Consider the following 23,922-nt stretch of genomic DNA (forward strand, 5'->3'; position numbering starts at 1 on the left):
TATTTGTCAACACAGAATTTAATTCCTTTCCTGCCAATGTAGGAGAGTTTTTTCCCTCCCTTATTTTGAAGATTTATATCCCGTTAAGTTAGAACTGGCAGGCTTTAAGATTAGTGCTGGAGTCTTAAACAATCAAACAAACAAAAAGAAAAAGAAAAAGAAAAAGAAAAGAAAACAAGAGAACAGTGCTGGAATCCCAGTAGTTAACATCAAGTTGGGAAGAATATTGACCTAGGAAGATCAGAGTCAATGAAACACAAGAAAGAAGGTAGGAAATTATTACTATAGGATATGCACGCTTAATGTCTTTGGTCTAGTAGGTTCATCAAGGAGACAGCACAGAACAGAGCAGAGGAGTCCTCAGGCACAACATCCCTATGTCTGTGTATGTGTGCACTGATGTGTGCGATGGTGACATCTGATGAGTGAAGAGTAAGAGCTATGATGTGTCCAGGAATTGGATGCCTCTCGAGACACTGACTTGGGAGAGGTCTGCTGAGTCTGTTATGTCAATGATTGTGTTGGTTTGAATGAGAATGATCCTCATACGCTCATATATTTGAATGCTTGGTCAACAGTTGATGAAACTGTTTGGGAAGGATAAGGAGGCATGGCCTTGTTGGAGGTGTTGGTTGTTTTGACATTTCAAAAGCTTACCCCCCTTTACCAATTAGACCTCTCTGCCTGTCTTGTGCATCAAGTGTGTAGTTCTCAGCTACTACTCCAGTTCCTTGCCTGCCTGCCTACTGCCATGCCTCCCACCATGGTGATCATGGCCTCTAATCCTCTGGAACCATAAGCCCTCAAATTAAATGTTTCCCTTTATAAATTGTATATGTTGCTCATTTTGCCTCTTTACAGCCACAGAAAAATAACTTAGACAATGGTTCCCAAAGAAAGGGCTGTAGCAGTGGTGGTCTTACCTGTGCACTCGGGTGTATCAGCACTCCTGGGAGTCCAGCTCTCTCCCGGTGGGATGGGAGGGAAGGCCTTTGGTCCTGTGAAGGCCTGATGCCTCCGTGTAGAGGAATGCTGATACAGTGAGGTGGTAGGAGTGGGGTAGGGGAGCACCCTCATAGAAGCAGGGTAAAGGGGGGGTGGATAAAGGGTTTGCAGAGGGGAAACCGGGAAAGAGGATAACATTTGAAATGTAAATAAATAAAATTTCCCATTTAAAAAAATAAATTAATTAAAATAATAATAATAATAATGATGATAATAAAAACTACAGTTTGAAAAATACCTACTAACCAGATGGAAAAAAATGAATCCCAACATATCTGTAAACATTTTTGTCAAAATAAAAATTGATTTAAAAATAAAAATTTATCTAAATTCTAAAATTGCAACAATAAATAATCATATTTATGCAAAAAAAAAAGAAAAAGGGCTATAGACTCAATAAAGCCCTTGAGTAGCCAGTACGATGGCTAGGCATGAGCCACAACAGAGGTGGAGATGGAAGAAAAGCAGGGAAGGTGTTGATGACTGACTGAGTCAATCAGCTGAAACCAGAGCTGACTTGCTGATGGTCAGAGATGCTCTTGATGGAAGCTGTAATGATTTTGGTGGGTCCTTCAGCTTTTCCAGTTGCACTGCTGTGAGACAGAGAGGACTTTGCAAAAAGCTGTGATCAGCTTCTACCAAGTTCCTGAGTGGGAACAAGTGTCTTGCTGACTGTCCTAGTTTTATTTCTGTTGTTGTGATGAAATATATTGACAAAAAGAAACTTAGGAGAGAAATGGCTTATTTTAGCTTACAATTCCAAGTTACGGTCCATCATTTGAGAGAAATCAAGACAGGAACTGAAGAAGCTAGTCACATCACATCCACAGTTAAGATAAAGAAATTAAATATGCATATAGCCTGCTTGTTAGATTTCTTAAGTCTTATATAGTTCAGGGCCCAGCTTATAGGATGGTGCTGCCCATGGTGGACTGGGTCTAATGTATTAGTTAAAGTCAAGACCACCCTCCACATATGTGTTCATGGGCCAATCTAGACAATCTTTCAATTGAGATTCCCTTCTCAGATGAGGTCAGGTTATGATGAACTGAGAATTGAAATTAAATAGTACACTGATCCTGTGACATATAACTCTATATACTCATGGCTAGGTGATGTTTGTGTCCCTGGGTGGTATCCATTCCCTCAGGATGAGCCACTCTGTGGTGGTTTTAATATGCTTGGCCCAGGGAGGGGCACTATTAGGAGGTGTGGCCTTGTTGGAGTAGGTGTGGCCTTGTTGAAGGTAGTGCGTCACTGTGGACATGGGCTTTAAGAGACCTTCATCCTACTCATGTGAGAGCTAGTCTTCTCCTAGCAGCCTTCAGAGGAAGATGTAGAACTCAGCTCTTCCTGCACCATGCTTGCTTGGACACTGCCACGCTCCTGCTTTGATAACAATGTACTGTGAATCTCTGAACCTGTCAGCCAGTTCCAATTAAATGTCCTTGTTCATCATGTCTGTCCACAGCAGTAAAGCCTTAGCTAAGACATACTCAGTGGGCTCAGCCTCAGGCAGTTGGCATGTGGACTGCAGATTCAGGAGATACTTTTGTTTAATAATCCTGCTGCCACCACCTTAACCACCAACAGGAAACCTGGTCAGTATGAGGAAACTCTCCGATGCTCTGAGAAGGACCCATACAGGTCACATGTGCCTTGGTAGCCAGACCTTGGCTCTGAACCCACCCCAAGATGACCCCAGAGCTGTCAGCTCATTTTCTCTCTCTTGGTGAGGAAACACTGCTCAGAGCCAGGTTGTTACTGTGAGGACTTGGAATGGATGGATGCCTGCAGCTTGTTCAGCAGGAAAGCAGAATGTGGCTCCAGATCCATGCAGGTTTAGCTGCACACAGCCTGTTTCCAAAGGGCCAGTGTGCCTGCGGCCTCTGTTAATCTGGAGACAGTGTCTTGTCTCTAAAGTCGAAGGCTGGGAGCCTCCCTGGCTTTGAGGGTAGAACCTATCCTCTGCACAAAACTGGTGGGTTATGCTAGAACTCGGCAGCATGTGCTGATACAGGGTTTGGGTAAAGCATTAAAGTAAGGTATCTGGAGTTTCCTTCTCCAGGTACAGCGGGTCCCTGGCCATGATGAAGCCCAAAAGCCATGTGGGTGTCCATCTATGCAGAGATTGTGTTGACATCTGAGGCCCATGCTGCTACAGAGGCCGTGCAGTTGTCTTTGGTCTGTTTCACTGCCTGAGGCCACATTAGTATCTGTGGTCCATGCTGCCTTCATGGGCCCTGTCTGGGTTCATGGTGGTCCTGATGTGGCTGGGGCCATGTTATCACCTAAGACCCTACACATATTCTTGGTCTGTGCCACCACCTGAAGCCATTTTGTTGTGTGTTCACTGTGCTGCCACATGGGGCCGTGTTGATGTGGGTGGCTGGTGGAACCACGTGGGGCCATACTGATGTCTGCGGTCCATCTGTGCTGCTGTCTGAGGCCATGTTGATGTCTATTTTCTGGGCTAGCTCGGACACCATGTTGGTGTCCATGGCCCTTGTGGCCCTGGAGGCCGTGTTGATGTCCTTAGCCTGTGCTGCCACCAAGAGCTATGATGGTATCAGTGGCCTTTGCTTCAGCAGAGGGCCATGTTGATGTCTGTGGTCTGTGTACCCGCCAGAGGCCCCGCAGAGATTCTTGCTGTCTGATGATCCTGGAGACCATGTGGATGTTTGTGGCCCATGCTGTTGCTAGGAGCCATATAGAGGCCCAGTATTGATGCTACCACTGGCTAGAAGCTACTTTTGCAGTAACTGCACATGGACATTTGAGATAAAGGGATATAGAAGGCTTCTGTGACAACCCCTAACCTCCCCCAAACCCATCCCAAAGTAACAGCCTAGAAAGGAAGCCATCAAAGAAAACTCTTAAAAATTGTGATAAGGATGCTGAAGTATAGTTCTCCCCATTTTACGGCTTCTGGCAGATGTGTGGGTGGGAAAGAACTTAGTTTTCCTTAAGGGACTGGCCCCCGAGAGTGTGATTATGCTCCAGTGATTATTTGGGCAACACAAAATTGGACTTTTTCCTTTTCCTTTACTTTCCCCTCTCTTCCTTCTCCTCCTATTCTTTTTCTTCCTTCCTTCTTTTCTTTCTTTCTTTCTTCCTTCCTTCCTTTCTTTCTTTTGGGGTTGGAGGTCACAAGGGTAGGGTGGGACATGGGAGGACTAAAAAGTGAGTGTGTTTGAGGTGCATGATGTAAAATCTTAAATAATCAATAAAAATACTATGTTGAAGAAAAGGAAAAAGAAAAGAAAAGAATTACGGGGCCCAGAGTAACACTGAGTAGTGATACAGAAATGTAGAGTCATCACAATAACCAAGACCAAGAGGAGCTTTCTGAAAGGTGAAATGCTCTGACTCCACCCCCTATGAGGAAAACCAAGGTCGGGGTTGAGGAGACCTCAGGCTCTAGGGTTGGATAAAAGGCTTATGTCTAAGGTGTGATTGAAGCAGTGCTGACATTTCAGTGAGGAGTCACTGCTACCATGCAACTGTCCTTAAGCTACTGCCCTGTGGCATTGTTACAATAATTTAGGGGAAAGCCAAAAAGTGTCTTCTAAATTGTATTGGTGTGGGGCCATTGTCCTTATTCCTTGACCACAGATGATATCACAAGAACTAGAATAAAAATTGGAAGTCAATAGTTTGCCTTGTGCAGAGATTGTAACCTCAAATGAGTTTGGCTTATAACAGCCATTATTCTGTTTCCCTCTGGGTTTCTTTATGTTTTGTCATTATAGGATGGCTGTGACATGTCATTTTTCATTCTGGAGCCACATATGGAATGTGATATCTCTTGCTTGCGACTTCCTGCCCCAGACGAAACTGTGAGCATCCCTGAGCATCTCTGTGAGGGTGTATTTGAAAATCTGCAGCGATTGTCCAACCACCATGCTCTTGTTCGACCTACAGGATTGTTGTGCCCACTAATGTCTGCTAAGGTAGAAGGGCTCCATCTGGACTGTCCAGCCCTCGTTTTGGAAGTCTAGGAATACAAGGAGATGATGTGGTAAACAGCAGCTGCAGGTTTCAGATGAGGAAATGAGCACAGGAAACACAAGAACTCTCTTTGATGTGTTCTACAGGTAGAAGGAAAATTCACCCCAGTTGGAGTAATGGAAGATAGAGCCAGGATGGTTTCTGAAGAAAATCAAAGCAGAGAAGGGGGTCTCTGTACTTTGTAGCATCAGTGCAAGCTCCCACAGCGGTGGTCCAGCACTGTCCTCATGACAGAGATGCAGAATAACAGTTCTCTCTTGACAGACATGTCCCACTGATTCCGGATCTCATTAAGATATGGACAACTGGCAGCCCTGTCTACCCCTGACATGGCTTACCTGGGCTCTTTACTATCATAAACAGAAGTCAAAAGAGAATTAGGTGGATTCCCATTAAGCAATTCAGCTAGACTCCAAAGGAGACCCTGAAAGACATGTGAAAAGTCTGTGAGGTCCATTCAAGAGGAGTTTCTCATGCTTCTCAGGACAGTATCTCCTTCCATGTTGGCATTACTCATAAATGGTGTGACTCATTCTACTGATTTATTGCCTGGGTCTGGGGCCTAGGATAGCATCCAAAGCTCAGGTCTCTGTGTCCCTAGACTGGCAACAGTATTGGCTGGACATAATATTTTGTTCCCCAAATTCCACCTGTGCTTGGTGAAGCAGTGACCTCAAAAGTTACTGTCCTAGTCTCTCTCGTGTATAGGATTTTGTTGTGGGTTGAGAGTTAGTGCTAGGATGAACTCATATGTCCCATGGCTCCACCTTGCAGAATGACTGTTTAGTTAAGCAGCTGTGGCAAACATGGCAGCCTTCCAGTGAGAGGCCTGGATCAGGAGACAGAAAGATCATGGTCTATATGAGTTTAAGGACCACAGAGACTTTGCCCTGAGGATCCTAATCTGCCATCCTGTTGGCCCAGGACAGCCAACAGATGGTTATGATTACATTTGCATGACTCTGGGAGACCATTCTGGTGGGTTTAGGCAGGACAACTGACTGGTCTAAGTGAAAACTTTCAAAAGGCAAACATGAACTTGTATTTGGTAGGTAAGACCTACAGCCACCTGAGCATCTCCTGAATCCATCACAGTGTGTTGGATGCTCTTGTTGAACCCCTGCTAAGAGCTATCCAGGTAGCTCTTGGCAAGGTAGAGCTATTGGTGCTCAAGGATGGGAAATAACAAGCCAAGGAGGTTTTGAAGGGTTCTAGGGCATATGGCCCCTGGGGACAGTCCTTTGGTGGGAAGTGTACTCCATTAGGGCAGGAGCTATGTGACTAGACTGTAGGAATCATTCTCTGAGACACTGGAGGAAAGCCTCCTCTACAGAGAAAGACAAATACCAGTGGCACTGGTATGTCCCTCTTAAATTCCAGCATTCAACTTCCGACTAAAAGGACTAAGTCCCAAAAGATGTTGTCAGAGGATCTGTGGGAGGGCAGCAGGAATTCACTAGCTGGTCCGAAATCAAACCAAGAATGCCCTAGGGACCCAGGCAGGGGCCATGTGGTGCTTTGGATAAGAATGGCCCTCATAGGCTCATATTTTTGAATGCTTAGTCATCAGAGAATGGCACTTTTTCAGAAGGATTATGAGACATAACCTTGTTAGGGTGTGGCATTGTTGGAGGAAATGAAATATGTTGCTGGGTGTGGGCTTTAAGGTTTCAAAATCCTAAGCCAGGCCTAGTCTCTCTCTCTCTCTCTCTCTCTCTCTCTCTCTCTCTCTCTCTCTCTCTCTCTCTCTCTCTCTCTCCCTCCCTCCCTCCCTCTCTCTCTCCCTTCTTCCCTCTCCCTCTCTCTCCCTCCTCCCTCCCTCTTCCTATCCTCCCCCTCCCTCTCTGAACTAAACCCTGAGCAGCTTTCACCACAGACTATATTACTCTATGACCAGAAACCTTTTCTAAAGTGACCCATCTGGTTGTATAATTTCCCAATGTTGTTCATTCCAATGTTCTCTCACACTGTGAGAAGGAAATCTAGCACGCTCAGACTCAAGTGCAGCAAAACTCCTGAGAACATTCCAAGCTATAGCCCGGTGGCTCTCAACCTTCCTAATGCTGTGACCCTTGAATCCAGTTCCTCATGATGCGGTGACTCCCAGGTATAAAATTCTTTCATGGTTACTTTATAACTATAATGTTGCTACTGTAATGAATTATAATGTAAATATCTCATATGCAAAGTTGTAACACACAGGTTGGGAGCCACAACTATAGACCATGTGGTGATTAAGTCATAGTTTACATTCTTTAAACCTTAATAAAGTAAAATTTTAAAACTAGCTACACAAATATTCATGGACCATCTACTGGTGTGTCTGATGCTACTCTTGGCACCGAGAACAATAAATAAACAAACAGGTCCCCATCTTTGGGTCCCTGAGACTCCATGATCAAATAGTTAAGTTTACTTGGTGAGTTCTGGGCTATTGATAAACCCTGTCTCATTTTTTAAGTCAACTTTTTGTGAGAAAACATATTTGAGAAAAGACAGGAAGGTACCCTGAACAAAGTTACAGGAACAGAGTAAGCCAGGGAGTAAGAGACATAAGTGGATAACCACACAAAACTGCTTTTGTTCACTCTGAAGGAAACCAAAACCACTTTGAGGATCAGCTGCTGTGAGTGACTCTCACTTCGAAGGTTGGCTGTTCCTTCAGGACTAGAAAGATGGCTGTAGGCACAGAGAGGAAATGTGGCTCCAGAGCAGTTGCTTCCCATCCGTCTGCTATTGGATAGGGTCTGGGTGTGGACAGTGAGGACAGTGCTACAGTTTTAGCAAAGCAGCTGCAAGAAGGAGTTTCTGTCAGCTGAGTGCAGAGGTTGGGATGAGGCTTGTCTTTGTTCAAAGATGAGATACAAAGAAAATCTCGATGTGCTAAAATGAGGCCTTGGTATGGTTGATGAAGACGGGGCTGGAGTCTAACCTCGGCTTCCAGGGAAAGGTTTGATGTGAACTATAGCTTGGGACCTATCAGTAAACAGCTTGTTTCTTACAACCACGAGGCTGGGTGACAGAGGTGAGCCTTGTCAGCATCTGCTTGACTCAACACCCCTTCCCACAGACCCGTGTTTGTTGTGTTAGACCTCAGCCTGTAGTGAGCCATTTCCTTAGCTACCTAAAGGATGTTTTGTTCTCTCCTGCCAAACGGTTTCAAGAAGCAGGAGCCATGTCTTCCCCACTAACTATTCCCAGACACTTGGAGCATCTTGGTGGTCTGCTAAGTCACTAGTAAATGAGCAGCCACAGGACCGAAGGTCACATGATTCTTTCTGGTATCTATTTTCACTTGTCTGGCATGTAAAATGAGGTGAGAAAGTATTGTTTTGGTGGATCAAAATATGAAAAACAGCTCTATAACCTTATTAAAGCTGTGTGCTTACTTTAGCTAACATAATTTTTTTTATTAGCTATTTAATGAGCCAGTGAAAGGCTCAGTAGGTAAAGGCACTTGTTACCAAGACTGATGACCTTAATTTGGTCCCTTAGACCCCCAAGGTGGAAGGAGCGAATCAAGTGTTCCAAGTTGTCCTCTGACCTCTACAACTTCCCCATTAGATCCACATTCCCACATGGGAATGCACAGCACAATGAGCAAGTAAATGCAATTTTAAAAGTGGAAAATATTTCATTAGCATTTTCTTATGCTCGTCTGGAAATAACATTTCAGACGAGAGCACTTATCTGCCCTTTATTTTATAACTTCAATGTGACTGGCTATTTCTTGCAAAAACCCACTGTTTTGTGACTCTACCACTGACAACCGTATTGCAAAATTAGGACATGAATAAAGCCTGATTACATCTGACTCAGCAGAATGCTTGCGCCCGTCGCTGACAAGAGGGTGCTGCTCTGATTTGGATGGTGTGTGCTGTTCTCACATGAGCTGATGAGGCCTGTGGAGGACAAGAGGGATTCATGTCGTTGGAGACGTACAATGCGCACACTGAACAGGTGCTGGCTCCCAAAGCACTGGAAGAAATGTGTTCAGAATTGGAAATGACGGTCATAGCCGCCTAGTGTCCATCCAGCCTGCACCACGCAGGTTGCCCTTCCCTTTAGAAGGGAGCTAAACAAGCAGCCCTGGCCAGATTTGCATCACTTACTCATTTCTGTGGTATAAATTCTCCTGCTATGCAAATCACGAGCCATCACCCAGAGCCACTGAGCAAGGGGTTGGGAGAGACAGAATAGACATTTTTGCTTAACTTGATGCAATTTCAGAAAACAGGTAAGATAGATGGTAAAGACAGATAATGGTTGCTTTAAGTATTTGTATTTTAATATATTTAATTGCAGATTTATATAACTTATTTTTACCGGGGCATGACCAGCTTCACCCAAGACTTCAACCTCTAAAGACCCCTTTGAGATGACACTTCTGAGGCAGATTCCCTATCTGTTTCAAGCAAGCTGGAATCTGACTTCCAAATCCCACAATAGGATGCCCAGAACCACTACAATGCAGATCTTTATTAGAGGCACGCTGTCCAGTGAATACTTTTTTAAAAACCCCTAAGATCTTTCCCAAGGCAGCTGCTTATTGGGTAGAACTCTCTGGAGCAATGAACATTATAAGACTGTGAGGTCCTTCTGTGACACAAATCTAGACCCACACTGGAGAACTTATGGTTGTCTGGCTGAACTGACAGGTTGAGTAGTGATGAGTTTTCAAGGCTGAATGAAGCACATTTTGTGCTGGGGCGATTACAGGAGACTCCACTGGGCCAATGTACACACCAGCCATGCTTCCATTCACTGTTGATAAAATGAAAATTAGAAAGAGACCACATAATGTTTTCCAAAGCTAACAGTGTGTGTGTGTGTGTGTGTGTGTGTGAGCACTTTACTAAAGATAAGTAAAGGTGTTAATAGCATTCATAACTGGGTAATGCAAATTAAAGCCACCGTGAGAACCCACCTATGGATGCCACGCTGGCCAACATACTAGGTGCTGACAGCACCTTGTGTTGCTAAGAACGCAACCCAGGAGTGTACACATATGGTATGGGGGGATGAGAAAGGATTCTAGTTAACAATCTTCTGTTTTCTTTAAAGTTCTTCAGGTGTGATGCAGCCCAGTGGTCTACACACCTAAGGAGTTGGAAACACACTCATGACTTAAACCTGCATGATACCACGTTTGGATAGTAGCCCAGTGACCCCGTAGAAAAAGCTAGAACTTTCATCATGTCGTGAATGGATAAACACTTTTCACTAGAATTCTATTCAGCAATAAGTACAATCAACTGATCCGTGCAGGAGTTTGGACAAATCTGAAACCAGACAGAACAGACTGCCTACTGCGTGAGTCCATGCACAGGAGATGCTGTAATGAAAGCTATACCACGTGGACCTGGAGTGGGGAAAGGCTGAGCTTAGCATTTGCAGAAGCTGTAACAGCACTCACGGAATTGTACAGTTAAAACCAATGGTTCTTATTGTACATAAATTGCACCTCAACACAAAAATGGAGGGGAAAAGTAAAGACAGGGCAACTTCATCCCCAGGTTACTCAACTGCATGTCTCAATGATTCCAGACATTTTGAGAACAAAAGGCAGTGTGCGTTTCCTGCAGTAAAATGGCTGTGGCAGGGCTTCGTCACCAGCAGTGAGTGAGCAAGAGCTGTGTACACACACTTCACAAACATGGAGCAAAAGAAGCCAGGTATGGAGAACCATGCTCTCTGACTCTCTGTAAAATTAAAAATCCAAATGAACAAACAAACAAAACAAAGCAGACCGAGCCAACTATAACAACAAGGAGCGGGAGTCCTCCTAACAGATATGTTAGCAAGTGTAGAAAGACAGCTCTGGTGGGCTGACAGGTTCCGGGCTGTGTCCTCTTCCATCTTCCATAAGCTAGACAAATGCTTATTTCTATGTCATGAAGATAACACATGCATATATAATATTTTCTGTGATTACATTCTATAAGACAAAAGCTTTTGACATGATAAGAAACACTGTTGTATCTCTGAGAACTCAGCTGTGGTTTCATGAATTCTTTGGAAGACTCACCGTTGGCTGTTTTGCACAGAGATACCTGCACTGCCTGTATGAAGGGACAGGTTAACACGGCTCTTCCTAAAGGAAAAAAAACAAAAACAAAAAAAACGGGAAGGGGGAGGTGAGGATTAACAATGAAAACTTCAACTATTCGGTCAGTTATGATGCATGAATGCTTGTCCCCATCATGGGCTAGAAACATGACCCCCCAAAGTCATATGTTCATGGTGTTTGGTGGGACCTTTGGGATATAATTAGTTCTGTCGTGGAAGGAGCTCTTTGGTTGTCGTCTTGCCACGTGATACCCTACAACATACCATATGCAGCACAAGGACTTCACAGTTGCAAGCACTTCTTGCTGCAGTGTGAGCTAAATAAACCCTGTTCTTCGTAAATGTTATGATATTCAGTTACAGGAAGAGAAGGTAGACTAAGATGTATGTTAATGAAGAATAAAATTCTTTAAACAGTGATGGATTAGAAAAATTAAAAGCTCAGTTAATTAAATCATCATTCTAGGAGATGCAGTTTTGAATGTTAGTAAACACATAAATATTAAAATAAGACCCAAAAGTGACAATATTGCATAACCCATTGTTGCTATTGCGTTTCTGCCATGCCTTTTCTGGGCTTAGAGCCGCTTCCTTGTTTTTAGTGTGGGAGAGTGATATCTGCCCCAGGAGACTGCCAGACCTCTGTAGGAACTTGCTCAGTAGCTAATGATGTGATTTTCCTGGGAAAGTATCAAAGTTACTCCCAGCTGGTGAGGTTCTTTCCGGAGTTTCTCTCCTTTCCTGCCTCTGACCCCTTCCAGATCACGTGACCAGACTGCAGCTACCCTTGGTCCCCTCCTTGGTATGCATGGAAGGCTAAGAGGACTCTGCAAGTGGAAGCTGAGGATGGCTCACAGCAGAACATGGTGAGCTCTTCCTTGGTGAAAGGATCCTGGAATAAAGCAATTCAATCTGCTCTCATCTCCTACACGGGTTAGTTTCAATGTTTCATTGTCATGGGACCACAGACTGCCCCTCCCACTTTCTGCTGACTCCCCATCCTTTCAGAAAGACTGCTGAGAGGAAGCTGAGGGGTGATTCCCAGTACCTGTGATTTCACACTGCAAACAGAGAGAGCTCCTCTAGCACCCCTAGATTCCAAGCAGCAGAGCTCCTCCTCATTACACACTGGGATGCTCTCCTGAAATCTCTGTGCTCCTTCCCTCAGAATAAAATTGAATTGGTTCATCTTGTCTAAGCCCTCTCTGAGCTCCTTTCTTGATCCCCAACACTGAGCAGATAGCTCCCCTGTTTGCAGGCTCCGCCCCCATGCTCCCCAAAGAACTAGATAGACGTTTATTGCATCACAGACACATGTACAAACTCAGTTACCCCCAGAAATAGTTGGAACTGCCCTTACCCGGCCATTTCCAGTACCACCTGCTAGGAAAGGCATATTTGTACTACAGGAAAAACTCTGCAGGGACTGGAATCAGGAAGGCGGGAGTGAGGGGGGGAAGCGTAGCTTGTGCACAGAGCCTGGGTTTCTGTCCGAATCCCAGTCACTGATCTACTAATGGGAAGTCCTACTGGGGATAACAGGGGACCTACCTCACAGGCTGTCCTGAGAAGTGAGTAAAAGAAAGTTCCTGAAAGCTTTCAGTACTAGATGCATCGGATCAGACAGACTTCAGACAAAACCGAGGCAATTAAGAAATATAACAATAAAATTTGAGAAACGAGGAGGCAGTGTCAGGTGAGGATCATTACGGAGTGTGAATATATCCTTAAAGAGGAAACGTCATGTTCATGGGCCCTGTGGTGAGTATAGAAATGGAAAGATCATTAGGGGTGACTGTGCCCATCTAGAGGAGAAACAACCCAGAACAGCACTTCTATGAGTGCTCTGGGGGTAGAAGATAACCCTGCCCAATTCTTCCATCTTAAGATCGGACCTCAAGTCTTCATGGATGAGGTGGCTTCAATTCCTTCCTCCCCCAGACCAGCCAGCCACAGGGGTCCCATGGGGTGGGGGGAGCAGAGAGGCAGCTCTGCAAACGCCCAGTAGCTCCAAATCTCGTTTCCCTGGAAACTGGAAGAACTGTTGGAAGTTTGCAGTGAGCTCTGCTCTCAAGCGTGGGCGCCGCGATCCTTACGTACGAGGGCTCGCGGAGCCTCCTGGGCCACGCGCCAAGCTCGCGGAGGTAGGGCTGTGCCTTTGCTTTCTGGCGAGTCATCCTTCACCAGGCGCAGGACGGTATGCTGCTGTTTCAAATTCTGCTCCTCCTGCTAAAAATACAGAGAGGCAGGCTCGCTCTTTCTGAAGCTATGGCCCGAAGTGAAACCCACGCAAACGTCCGGGAGTCTTTGGAAAGCCTCCATACACCCACTAGCAAGTGGCTTCCCGGAAGGGTGGGCAAGAGCCTCCGAGCTGCCTCGGGCACATGGGCGCGGCTTCCCCAGGCAATACAGCGCTCCGTTTGGGGAGGGTCTCTTGACTTTAAGGAGCAAAAAATAGGAAAGTCCCTAGGCCTTTTCCTGACTTGAACCTGCCGTGGGGGAAGGCCCGGTGCGCAGGCGCGTTCTCCCCACCGCTCCCTCTTTCCCTCGCTCGGACCCGGCTTCTCCCAGCCCCTGCTAAAGGCGCAGCCAAGGCAACCGGCGGCTCCGAGGCTGCTGCGCAGGCGGTCTGAATCACCCACCCGGGCACTGTGGGTCTGGGCGGGGTTGCCGGAGGGAGGCCTCCAGTGGTCCAAGTCCGGATTTGGGCCACCACAGCATTCTCCCTTCTGGCGCACTCGAGCGCAGGCCGAATTTATTCACCTGAGTGTGGGGAATTTTTCTGCCAGATCTGAAAACGGCACTGGACTCAAAGCTGAACTCACCTGAGGTTCTCCCCAAGACTTCATTCTGGCCTTGCTCCATGATTATTCACAATCCCCGAGCACATACAGTACCCTACCCACACCTCAAGTCAATGCCTTTTCCTGCACATTCATCACATCACACACACACTGCACACCTGGACATTGCACATACACTGTGTTCACCCTACGCACAGCTCGGAATGCACACCGCTCCCCGCCACACAACACATACGTGTACATCACCCTCTCAAACCCCTTACTATACATTCTATGCATACCCTTCATACATGTACGCGACAAACACCCCTACACGCCAGCACTTCGCAAAGAAACACACTTGGCCCTCTATCCCCGAATACCCTGCTCGCTCTCCTCCATTCCTTCTGAACCTTTCCCCACTCCCCATGTCTTCCTCCAGGCTCTCCGTCATACCTATTCCTATTGCTGAATCCCCACTAACTTCTTCGGTTTTCCGAGTCCAGTCAGGTGGGCGTAGAGACGAGCTGCCCCGTGGATTGCAGAAAAGCAAACTCAGGGCTTGCAGAGGTGGGAGGTCCTGGGGGTGGGGCCCAGGGGGTCCCAGGAGAAGGAGGCCCCGGTGGAGCAGCGTTGTAAGGCGGCGAGCCCTGGACAGCGGCATTGACGGGGGGAGGGCAGGAAGGCGGAGACTTGGCGAGGGCCCCCTCTCCTAGGGGAGGGCCGGAGGGGCGTCCTGGGGGCCAGAGGGTCGGGAGGGGGCCGCGGAGGGTGGTGTCGGAGAGAGGCGCGCGGGGCCGCGGGTGGGGGGGCCGCGCGTCCGGGGATCGGCGCCGCGATCTGGGGAGGGGGCGCGCGCACCTTGCGGTTTTCCGCGCCGGCTTGGTTCCCGGTGCGGGGTCGCGGCGGCGGCGGGAGGCGGAGGATGCGGGCTCCGGCGGCAGCGGCGCGAGCCCGGGAGGACGCGGGAGGATGAAGAGGAGGCCGGCGGTCCGGCCGCGCGGCGCCGGGAGGAGGCGCAGGCGGCGGGGGCGGCGGCGGGCGGCGGCGGGCGCGCTGGGTGCGGGCCGGCTCCGGCGCGGAGGATGAAGTGGAGCGTCCGCGGGGCCTGCGCCGCGCTCTCCTCCTGCCTGCTGCTCGCCTGCGCGCTCAGCGCCGCCGCCGTCGGCCTCAAGTGCTTCTCACTGGGCTCGGAGCTGCGCGGGGAGCCGTTCCAGCTAGGGGCAGCCGCCGGAGCCTTTTACTCGGGGTTGCTGTTGGCTGCCGGCCTCTCTCTGCTCGGCGCCGCCCTGCTGTGCTGCGGGCCCCGGGAGGCGCCCCTCGCCGGGCCAGGGGCCGGGCCGGGCCCGGGACTAGGGGTCCCCGCATCTCCAGCGGGCGCTCCGGAGCCCTCTCCTGGAGAAGCGCGGGTGGCTGCCGGGCCCTCGGGACCGGTGAACAGCCAAAACCTGCTGCTCCTAGGCGTCCTGGTCTTCATGCTCGGGGTTCTCAGCGCCTTTGCGGGAGCAGTGATCGACGGCGACACAGTGTCCCTGGTGGAACGCAAGTACTCCCACTATTGCCTGCCCCCGCGCACGCCGGCCGCTAGCCCTGGCCAGGCCACTGGTTCTGTAGCCCCGGGCACTAGCTCGCAGCGCTCCCGCAACCAGGACAACACCACGGACGCCAAATGCCGCCAGCTGAAGGACTACCAGCGCGGCCTGGTGCTCTCCACTGTATTCAACTCGCTCGAGTGCCTGCTGGGCCTGCTCAGCCTCCTGCTGGTCAAGAACTACAAGTCGTCGCAGGCCCGGCGTGGTCGCCGGGGCCGGCGGAGGGCAAACCGATCTTTGGCGCGACCGCGGGGCGGACCGGGGCTCCGCGCTCAACCGCTAGCCTCCCGGACCCGGCGCGGCCGCCGGGGCAAAAGGGGGCGGCGGCTGCAGCCACGGCCCAGCGAGGCCTCCATCCTATCCCCGGAGGAGTCCGACTTCACCACCCCAGGAGATTGCGCGAGCTTCGCGGCGCACCACGCTGTGTCCTACATCAACGTGGGCGTCTTCCACGCGTTTGACGAGGCGGGCGTGGAGGTGTGCTGTGGCGGGCACCCGTCGGTGGAACTGCCAGGGTATGCGCCCTCGGACCCCGACCTCAACGCCTCCTACCCCTATTGCTGCCGGCCGCCCTGTGAGATGGCGCGCCCTTGGGAGCCTAGCCGAGCCTGCTGAGTTCAGGCCCGATCCCCAAGGAGACACCCAAAGGGTAGCAATCAGGCTTTGCTTGGTGTTGTGCCTGCGTGAGGCTTGGCACTTATTCTGGCCCGGCCTTGTGATATCTGCGAGACTCTAGGACACTATATGGTATTCTCCTTTCTGTGTGAGGAGGTGTCTCCCTTCTGTGTCATTCATATCCGGACTCCATTTAAAGTTTACAATAAATGTTTGGGGTGGGCTCGCCGGTCACACTTCTCTTAGGCAAGTCCAAACCCCAGGACTGTGCTTGGAGGTCCTGGGTCGAATGGGCAAGAACAGAACGCCTAGCAAAGGTGATTTCATGTAGAGGACCTCTGACTGAGAGTGCAAAGCAGTTGGAACTGTAGGAACAGAAGTAAAGAACAACCAACAGCAACACTTTGTACCCGGATGTGCCTGCTTCTGTCGACACTTTCTTACTGTAAAGCTCTCCATAAACAGTGAAAATGTTTGGTAAATTTATTGCAATTTGACATTGGTGAGTTCCTTTATTAAATTGATTGCTATGTTATTGGAGAATGTCCATCAGCTTGGAATTGGAGGATGTCTACATGCAAATCAGCATGGGGGAGAGTGGCTGAATTGGGACAGACAAATGCTGAGCTAGAACAGCTGTGTTCTGCTAGCTGGTTGACTAGGTCCAGCCTGTCTCTGAGCTAACAGCTGTGTGGAGAGACACTGATGCCAGACCCCTGCATTTCAGTTTTTGGAGACTGGTTGTGTGGTTTCTACTGCAAAGCAGTAGGCTTTATTTTTGGTTAATACATATGAACAGCTTAATCCTATTTTAAAAAAAAAAATCAAAGTCTTAGTTTTTCTGCAAAATAATTTTCCTGTTAACTCAATAATCTGGTGGTTTTAACTATATAGCATTTCATTTAAATACACCACTCTAATAGCCTTAATGAATGTGAAGGACATACCTTTAAGTGAGTATAATATGCGTGTAACCATTTACACACAATATGAAATGAGTTCTATATGACTGGAGTGTCTCCGTCCTTCTGGTGGGCTGGCTGGGAGCCAAGCAGCTTTAAGTCTTGGGAAAAGATGATCTGACCAGACAGGTAGTCACTCACAGACTAGATGGGAGCAGAGCTCTGACCCAAAAGGTGCTTCTTGCATGTGGAGGAGGGGAACAGTTCCTCCAGATGTGCAAATACCCATGTATCAAGCATCACTAGAGAAGTAATGGAAATCCTGGGTAGTGTCTCCAGTGTGCAAAATGCTACTTCTGTGAAGAAACCTACTGTTTAAGGAGGAGGCACAGTTCCCATCACAGGCTGTGTGATAAGGCCTTTCCTCAACTTTCAAATGCCCTGCCCAGAGCTCCCCTGTATCCCTGGTGACCTGTAAGCATCCTACCTGTTACAACCTGGCTAGCTGCCCTCTACAGCTAGGACTCTAGAGGGGGAGGGTGCCCAGTCCCATTTCCATGAAGAGCAAGTGAGGTCTGACACCAGCCATGGGCCAAGCTGTGGTAGTGAGGACTGGTCTAACCTCGGCTTAGTCATTTCCATCGAAGCTTGAGGATCTGATCAAATCGTCAACAAGCTCAGCCCTGGCAGCTGTATTTTAAAGCACCCACAAGGAAGCCTTCACTCATGGCTAGCTCTTCCCATTCTCACCTGTATCTGACCTTTGATGTCTTGGGGCAAGGGGAAAAAGAGGCTAAACCTCCTGCTGTTGTCCGTTCACTCCAGTTCTCCTGCTTAAGCAGAATGTTGCAAAGGGCAGCATACATTGACTTAAGATGCTTTCTCTTATCTACCCAGACCCAAACATGTGCTACTGATGGACGCTTACAACTGAGAGCAGAGAACTCTCGGGTGGCTACTGGCCATTCTCCTGCGTCCACTCAGAAGCCTTGTGGATGAGCACAAGGAGCCAAGATGGAGTGGCTCTCTGGGCTGCATAAAGGCACTGACATCCAAATAGGACCTTTGATTTTCTTCCCCCTGAGACATTCAGTCATGCACATTTCACATAGCTCTAAATCTTAGATGCCTCGGGAGTCTTTTAAATTGTCTATTAAGGTTAGTAGCCTCTTTACATTTCAAAAAAAAAAAAAATTAACAGAAGTTTAGTAGAGAGGACTGGGGTGGGTAAACCCAGATACCAGAGAAGGCAGAGCATTGTGACATTTGTGTATGCTGACTGGCCAGGGCAACAGGGGGACAGGGGTGTGTGAGGTGATTCAGTCTCTTAAGACTAATGACTTAGATGAGTGTTTCAAGATTTGGTGCTCCTAACTCCCAAGTACATAAATATTGCTAGCTTCATTTTTCCAAGGTGGATATGAGATATGTGGGGTAGTAAAGTTTCACTTTCAAAGTTTACTGAAGAAAAAGAACCCCACTATTGTTAAAAGTCTGTTTCCTATAAAGAACAGTTGTCAGGGACCCTGTCATGAGCAGAGGATCTTGAAGCTGTAAACGCCTCACTTTGCATTCCGACTCAGCGGTTTCAGTCACGTGTGCTCTCCTTTGATGAAATTTTAAATAGTTGCCCAAAGTTAATTCTTTGTGCTACTTGGGAAATAAGTCGCATCTTGGCCTTTCTTCCAAAGTTAGACACAATCATATCTTAGTGTTTTTCACACTAAGTATTTGTTTAGCAGGAGAAGCTCGCTGCCCTTAGGGCTAGGGGATTAGTTTTAAGAGGCTAGGACACGGCATGGTCTTGGGCCAATGCAAAACAAGCCATGTTTTATTATAGAATCAGTGGACACTGGTGCCTGGGTTTTTATGCATTGCCTCAGAAGGATGTTCTGTTCTGGGTGACATGAAGTAATGCTACACAGCTGAGCCTTTGGATGAAAATTCAGTTAAACAATCACTTAACAACCATTTAACCAGCCAAATGATTGGCTGTGAATTTCAAAGTGCTGATGCCTGAGAACCTGATGCAGTAAGGAGGAAACCTTGAATCCTTATGCACACACACATATGTACATGCATGTATACAATAGGTATGTATACACATACCGCACAACAGAACATGAGTAATACATACAGTCATATGTGCATAAGTGTTCGTACTCACTAATGAGTGCACATACACGTGTGCATATCTGCATGAACACGAACATATAGTTTCTTGCATATTTGAGGGACAGGCCAAATAAGTGAAGTCTGCAGCATCAGAGACAGAGTGGAATCCAGTCTTGGCTTTGTGGGCTGGCCCCGATCTTATATTTTTCTCTCCGATGCTGTATTATATTCTAGGATGAACATGCAGGGCCCTCTGAGGCCATAGCTAAGTGGGAACAGGCAAACAGAGAGGACCATCTCCAACGTCAGGGCACCTCAGTGGGCTCATGGTGGGATGTTCTGGAACCTGGGCAAGGGTTAGGCTTTCAGGCTGAATTCCCAGGCTCAGAGCCTGGTGCTGCATGCAACTCCAGTGTTGGCCGCTTGGCACCTCCTTGTGAAGATGGGCTCATCCTACAGTGTCCCCCAAAGTCATCATCATCCAAAGTATTTCTTCTTACTAAGATCTCAGCGAAGACTAATAAGTGGCAGAGACCCGAGACCTTATGACCAACACGCGCGTGTGGTTAAGAACGAGCAGCTTATACTCCCGTTCCACCTGGGCCTGCTGCAGTCTCAAGTCAACAGGTGTAATTTCCAAGGGCCCAGTGTCCCAGCTTGGTTTATTGCCTAATCAACAGTGGGGTGGGGAATCCTGAAAGGGAGGAAGAAATTAATTTAGAATAGCAGCAAGCAACTATCCTTATTTTCTCAAAATTGAATTCTAAGCAAGTGCTGGAATAAGAGGAGACACCTGGTGACTCTGTTGTTAAACTTCCTTCCCAGGGGGAGACATAAACCAATGTCTTCTCCTCCTAAGGTCCCAACAACAAACTGAGGTATGATTTACTAGAGCTCACTCTGAGGAAACAACAAGTTTATTGAGTTTCTAAAGCGTAGGTGAAAGTTACGGGTGCTTCCCACAAAAAGGCCCCATTGGAAAGTGTTGACTCAGCAGGGATGCCGGCTTTCCCAGAGTCACATCAGTGGACATCCCCCCCCCCCCCCCCCCCCGCCAATCTTCCCTGGCCTGTATAGTCTAGCCCCTCCCTGGGGCCGTGTGCAGTTAAGGCAGAATTACATATTGTGGGCAGTATGAAGTAACTAGACAAAGTCAACAAGCCCAACTGAGATGGTCTTTTGCAAGCAGAAATAGACAAACTTCCAAAGACGCAAGTTGTTTGGCTAGGAGGGCAGTCAAGGGTAGTCGTCCTGTGGCAGAGATGTTCAACACAGTCTCTGTGCTTTATATTTTATACTTGAGGTTGTCCCTCAGAAAATTTCAGATCTTGTACTATTTTACTTTATCAGCCATTGATCCTCAATGGAATGTCACTGTTGGATCAATAAAATCTCTTTTAAAACACAGGACACTCCACAAAACGTATGCTTTTTTTGGCCACTTTCTTGTTCATGGCCAATTCCGATAAGGGAAGGAGCCGGATAAGAAGGCAGAAGGTCACAGGCTCTCCCGGGCCTTCACTGGGCCTCCTCACAGCAATGAGCAGGGCAGGCCTCCTGCTTTTCAGGCCTGCTTCTCCAGTCCCCGGGTGCCAGCAACCTCTGTGATAATCCTGTGAAGTAGTTTTTGAGTCACCTAGATGCCTCCTCCTCCTCCTCCTCTTCTTCTTCTCTTTCTTCTTTTATTTTATTTATTATTTATGTATTTATTTATTATTTATTAATTTATTTTTGGTGTTTTAAGACATGGTTTCTCTGTGTAGCTTTGACTGTCCTGGACATTAGTCTGTAGAGCAGGTTGGTCTTAAACTATCAGAGATCTGCCTGGCTCTGCCTCCCAAATGCCGGAATTAAAGGTGTGGGCCACCAACTGGCTGGCATTCGTCTCTATTTTTGATGCAACATACTCCTGAAACTGTGTTATGTCATGTTGCTTTACTCAGAAGTTCAGAAGGAGAGGAACATCTTGACTTTGTTTGCCCAGGGTTGGGGAAGAGCTGATGCAGGTTTTCAATGGGCAATCCAGTTTCTCAATAGCTGTGGGGACCAACAACGATATTCCTGGCAAATAAAGGGCCGGTGGTGTATATGAGGGAAGGCCATGTGTGTTATCAGATGTGAGCATCTGGGTCAAAGGAGGAATCACAGCATCTGGGGGCTGAGGAAGGGATAGAGATAGTGGGTTGTTGCTAAGGCTAAGCCTGAGCCCTGATGGCATCCCAAGGGGCTGTTTTCATCTTCCTCTACGAGGGGCATGCATTAGGGAGAGCAGTGTAGTTAGGAGGCAGGAAGAGCCTTGAGAACAGCATTTATACCACACATCCTCTTGAGCCCTGATACTGTTAACATCTGGTTTGTAGAAAGAAGACAGAGGCACTTAGGGACCCCAGCACACACGCCCCTGAAGGAAGCACAGACAAGGTCCCTATCATATGTCTACCTGTCACAGCAGGACCACCATGACACAGCCCTTCTTGGCTTGCTTCCCGAAGTCATATTCCTATAGCCCGGAACACAAGCCATCTACGTCCAGCTCCTCCTCCACTGCCCCTTGTTCAACTCAGAGTACCTTTCATGCTCTTCATCCAGGAAACATGAACGTTCTGTTCCAAGTCAGCCTAAGCATGCCTCCTGAGGAGCTATGTTCTCACGTGCACCTGCACCCCAGCTGAGAGTGGTCACAGCAATTATCACCTCATAGGCAGAAATGGTGGAGTCATTGATATTTGACCAGCCTTGGACCTGAACCAGAAGTAGGCTGGGCCCCTTTTCTGCATGAGCAGAACTTGCCATGTATCTCGAATATCCCCAATGACTGCATACGGTAGAGCCCACACAATGGTGCGCCCATAATAACACCTAGGAGGTGGAATGTGCAGGAAGATGTGGGGGTTGGTTGAAGAGATGGGCGGGGCTGTGGACAAACACTGACAAGGGATGGACTTCCTGATGTTCTCAAGTGCTTAATGGACTTGGGGAATTTTATTGCTGGCAGCATCCCCCTTTATGAATTCATGGAGGGCACTTGTGGGGTGCTTACTCAGTACAGATTCAGTGTTGGTGTGGGAGTATAGAGATGACCAAGGTCAGCACAGGAAGCAGACATCTACTTCCGTCTCTGTGGAACTGGGCCACGCCCCTCCATAGGAAGCATTCTTTCCCTCCAGTAGAACCAGCCAACTTCTGAGATACAGACAGGAAGGAAATTGTCCCAGCCTTTGGCAACAAGGCCAAGCGCACAGTAGGTCATGTGTGCTCACAGGTCTGAAAAGTCATGCCACGTGACTAGCCTGAAGGAAAAGCAGTAAAAGCAATTGTGGGGGAGGGGAGGACATTTTCTGAAACTTGCTTACATTTGTCTTTCTGCAATGCTGATAAGACAGCCACACAGAACTGAGTATTTTTACAACTCAGGCTGGTACTTATCACTCCTCTTTCTAGAGGGGCTGTCCTACACAGCCTTCAAAGGGCCTGTCTAGAGAAGAGACTTGCTTTTACAGGAAAGGTGATGTGCAAATTTCTTAGCTCTCTCCGCTTGCTCCATCAGGACCTTCAGAACACCACCTCCCTAGCTGTTCTTCTCAGGACCTTGGAAGGTCTTCCCTCCTGCTCACCTCAATCTCTGCCCAGCAGAGGTCGTCTTTGAATCCTCAATCCTCAGGCACCCCACCCCCACAACACACACACACACACACACACACACACACACACACACACACACACACACCATACTTCCATAGGAACAGGAACTACCCTGAAGGAGGGTCTGCGGGGGCCTGGCCATGACAGCCCCTCCTGCTTTTTAAAGTGTAATTCAGGTTATTTTTTCCTTAAATGCGTGACTTTGCCTCTCCCACACTGAAGCTGCCACTGTGCAACCACCTACTCACGCTGCTGCAGGGTGGCGCGGGCTCAGAGCTCCTGGGCTCCCACCTTGAACCACCTCATGTTTCTCTGGAGACAACAGCATGTCTGGGATGAAATGGTCATCCCTTTGTTACCTGTCACCCGGTTAAGGTGTAGATCTAGCTGGGGGCCTTGCTTCAGGTGAAGGCTAATTGGTCTTAAAGTCATAGATAGGTGGTGGTAGTGTGTGAACAGGCCTTCATCCTAAAAACAGCCACTCTGAGGACTTCTGGACTCAGATTAGAGCTGCCTGTTCCCTCCAGAAACACACTGGGGAGTCAGTGGTCTTCCTGGGACCCGGGTCTTTGTATGACAAGTGTGGGAGCTTTTCAGCCCAGATTGCGGGTAGACAGACAGTAGGACAGCCTCGACTGTTCTTAAGGTCAGCCGTACAGCTGTCTGCACAGCATGTGTTCAAGGTCCCTCACGCCTTCTCTCAAATGTACCCTTCTCTCAAATTACATACCTCAGCTCGACCCCCTGTGGCCCACTTCTAATTGAGCTCATTCAAGTCAGCAGCAGCTGCCAGCCAGCTCTAGCACAGCTCAGTCTAGACAGACGCTAGGGGTCTGGATAGTAGTGTTGACAGCCTCTGAGATTAGAACCACCCCTTTCTACATGCTTCCTGTACTGAAAATTAGGACAGGTGTGGAACATATTACAGCACAAATATACCTACTGAGTCCTATTTACACTGCCATCAATATTACAGCACAAAAAATTATTTTACTTTTTAAAAGAATTATTTATTTATGTATATGAGTACACTGTATCTTCAGACACCAGAAGAGGGTATCAGATCCCATTATGGATGGTTGTGAGCCATCATGTGGTTGCTGGGAATTGAACTGGGGACCTCTGGAAGAGCAGTCAGCGTTCTTAACCACTGAGCCATCTCTCCAGCCCAAAAATGTTTAAATGTTT

General features: G+C 48.0%; 1 protein-coding gene across 1 annotated transcript; it reads left to right on the forward strand.

The window, feature by feature from the left end:
- Positions 1–14,953: 14,953 nt before the first annotated feature.
- On the forward strand, positions 14,954–16,075 carry TMEM271 (transmembrane protein 271; the record flags this gene model as incomplete). The annotated part of the gene is made up of 1 exon (XM_080925832.1): positions 14,954–16,075. The coding sequence occupies one exon, from the start codon at positions 14,954–14,956 to the stop codon at positions 16,073–16,075; it is 1,122 nt and encodes a 373-aa protein (XP_080781958.1).
- Between the last annotated feature and the right edge of the window lie 7,847 nt (positions 16,076–23,922).

This window comes from Micromys minutus (genome assembly GCF_963924665.1).
Source record: "Micromys minutus genome assembly, chromosome: 11".
Classification (NCBI taxonomy): domain Eukaryota; kingdom Metazoa; phylum Chordata; class Mammalia; order Rodentia; family Muridae; genus Micromys; species Micromys minutus.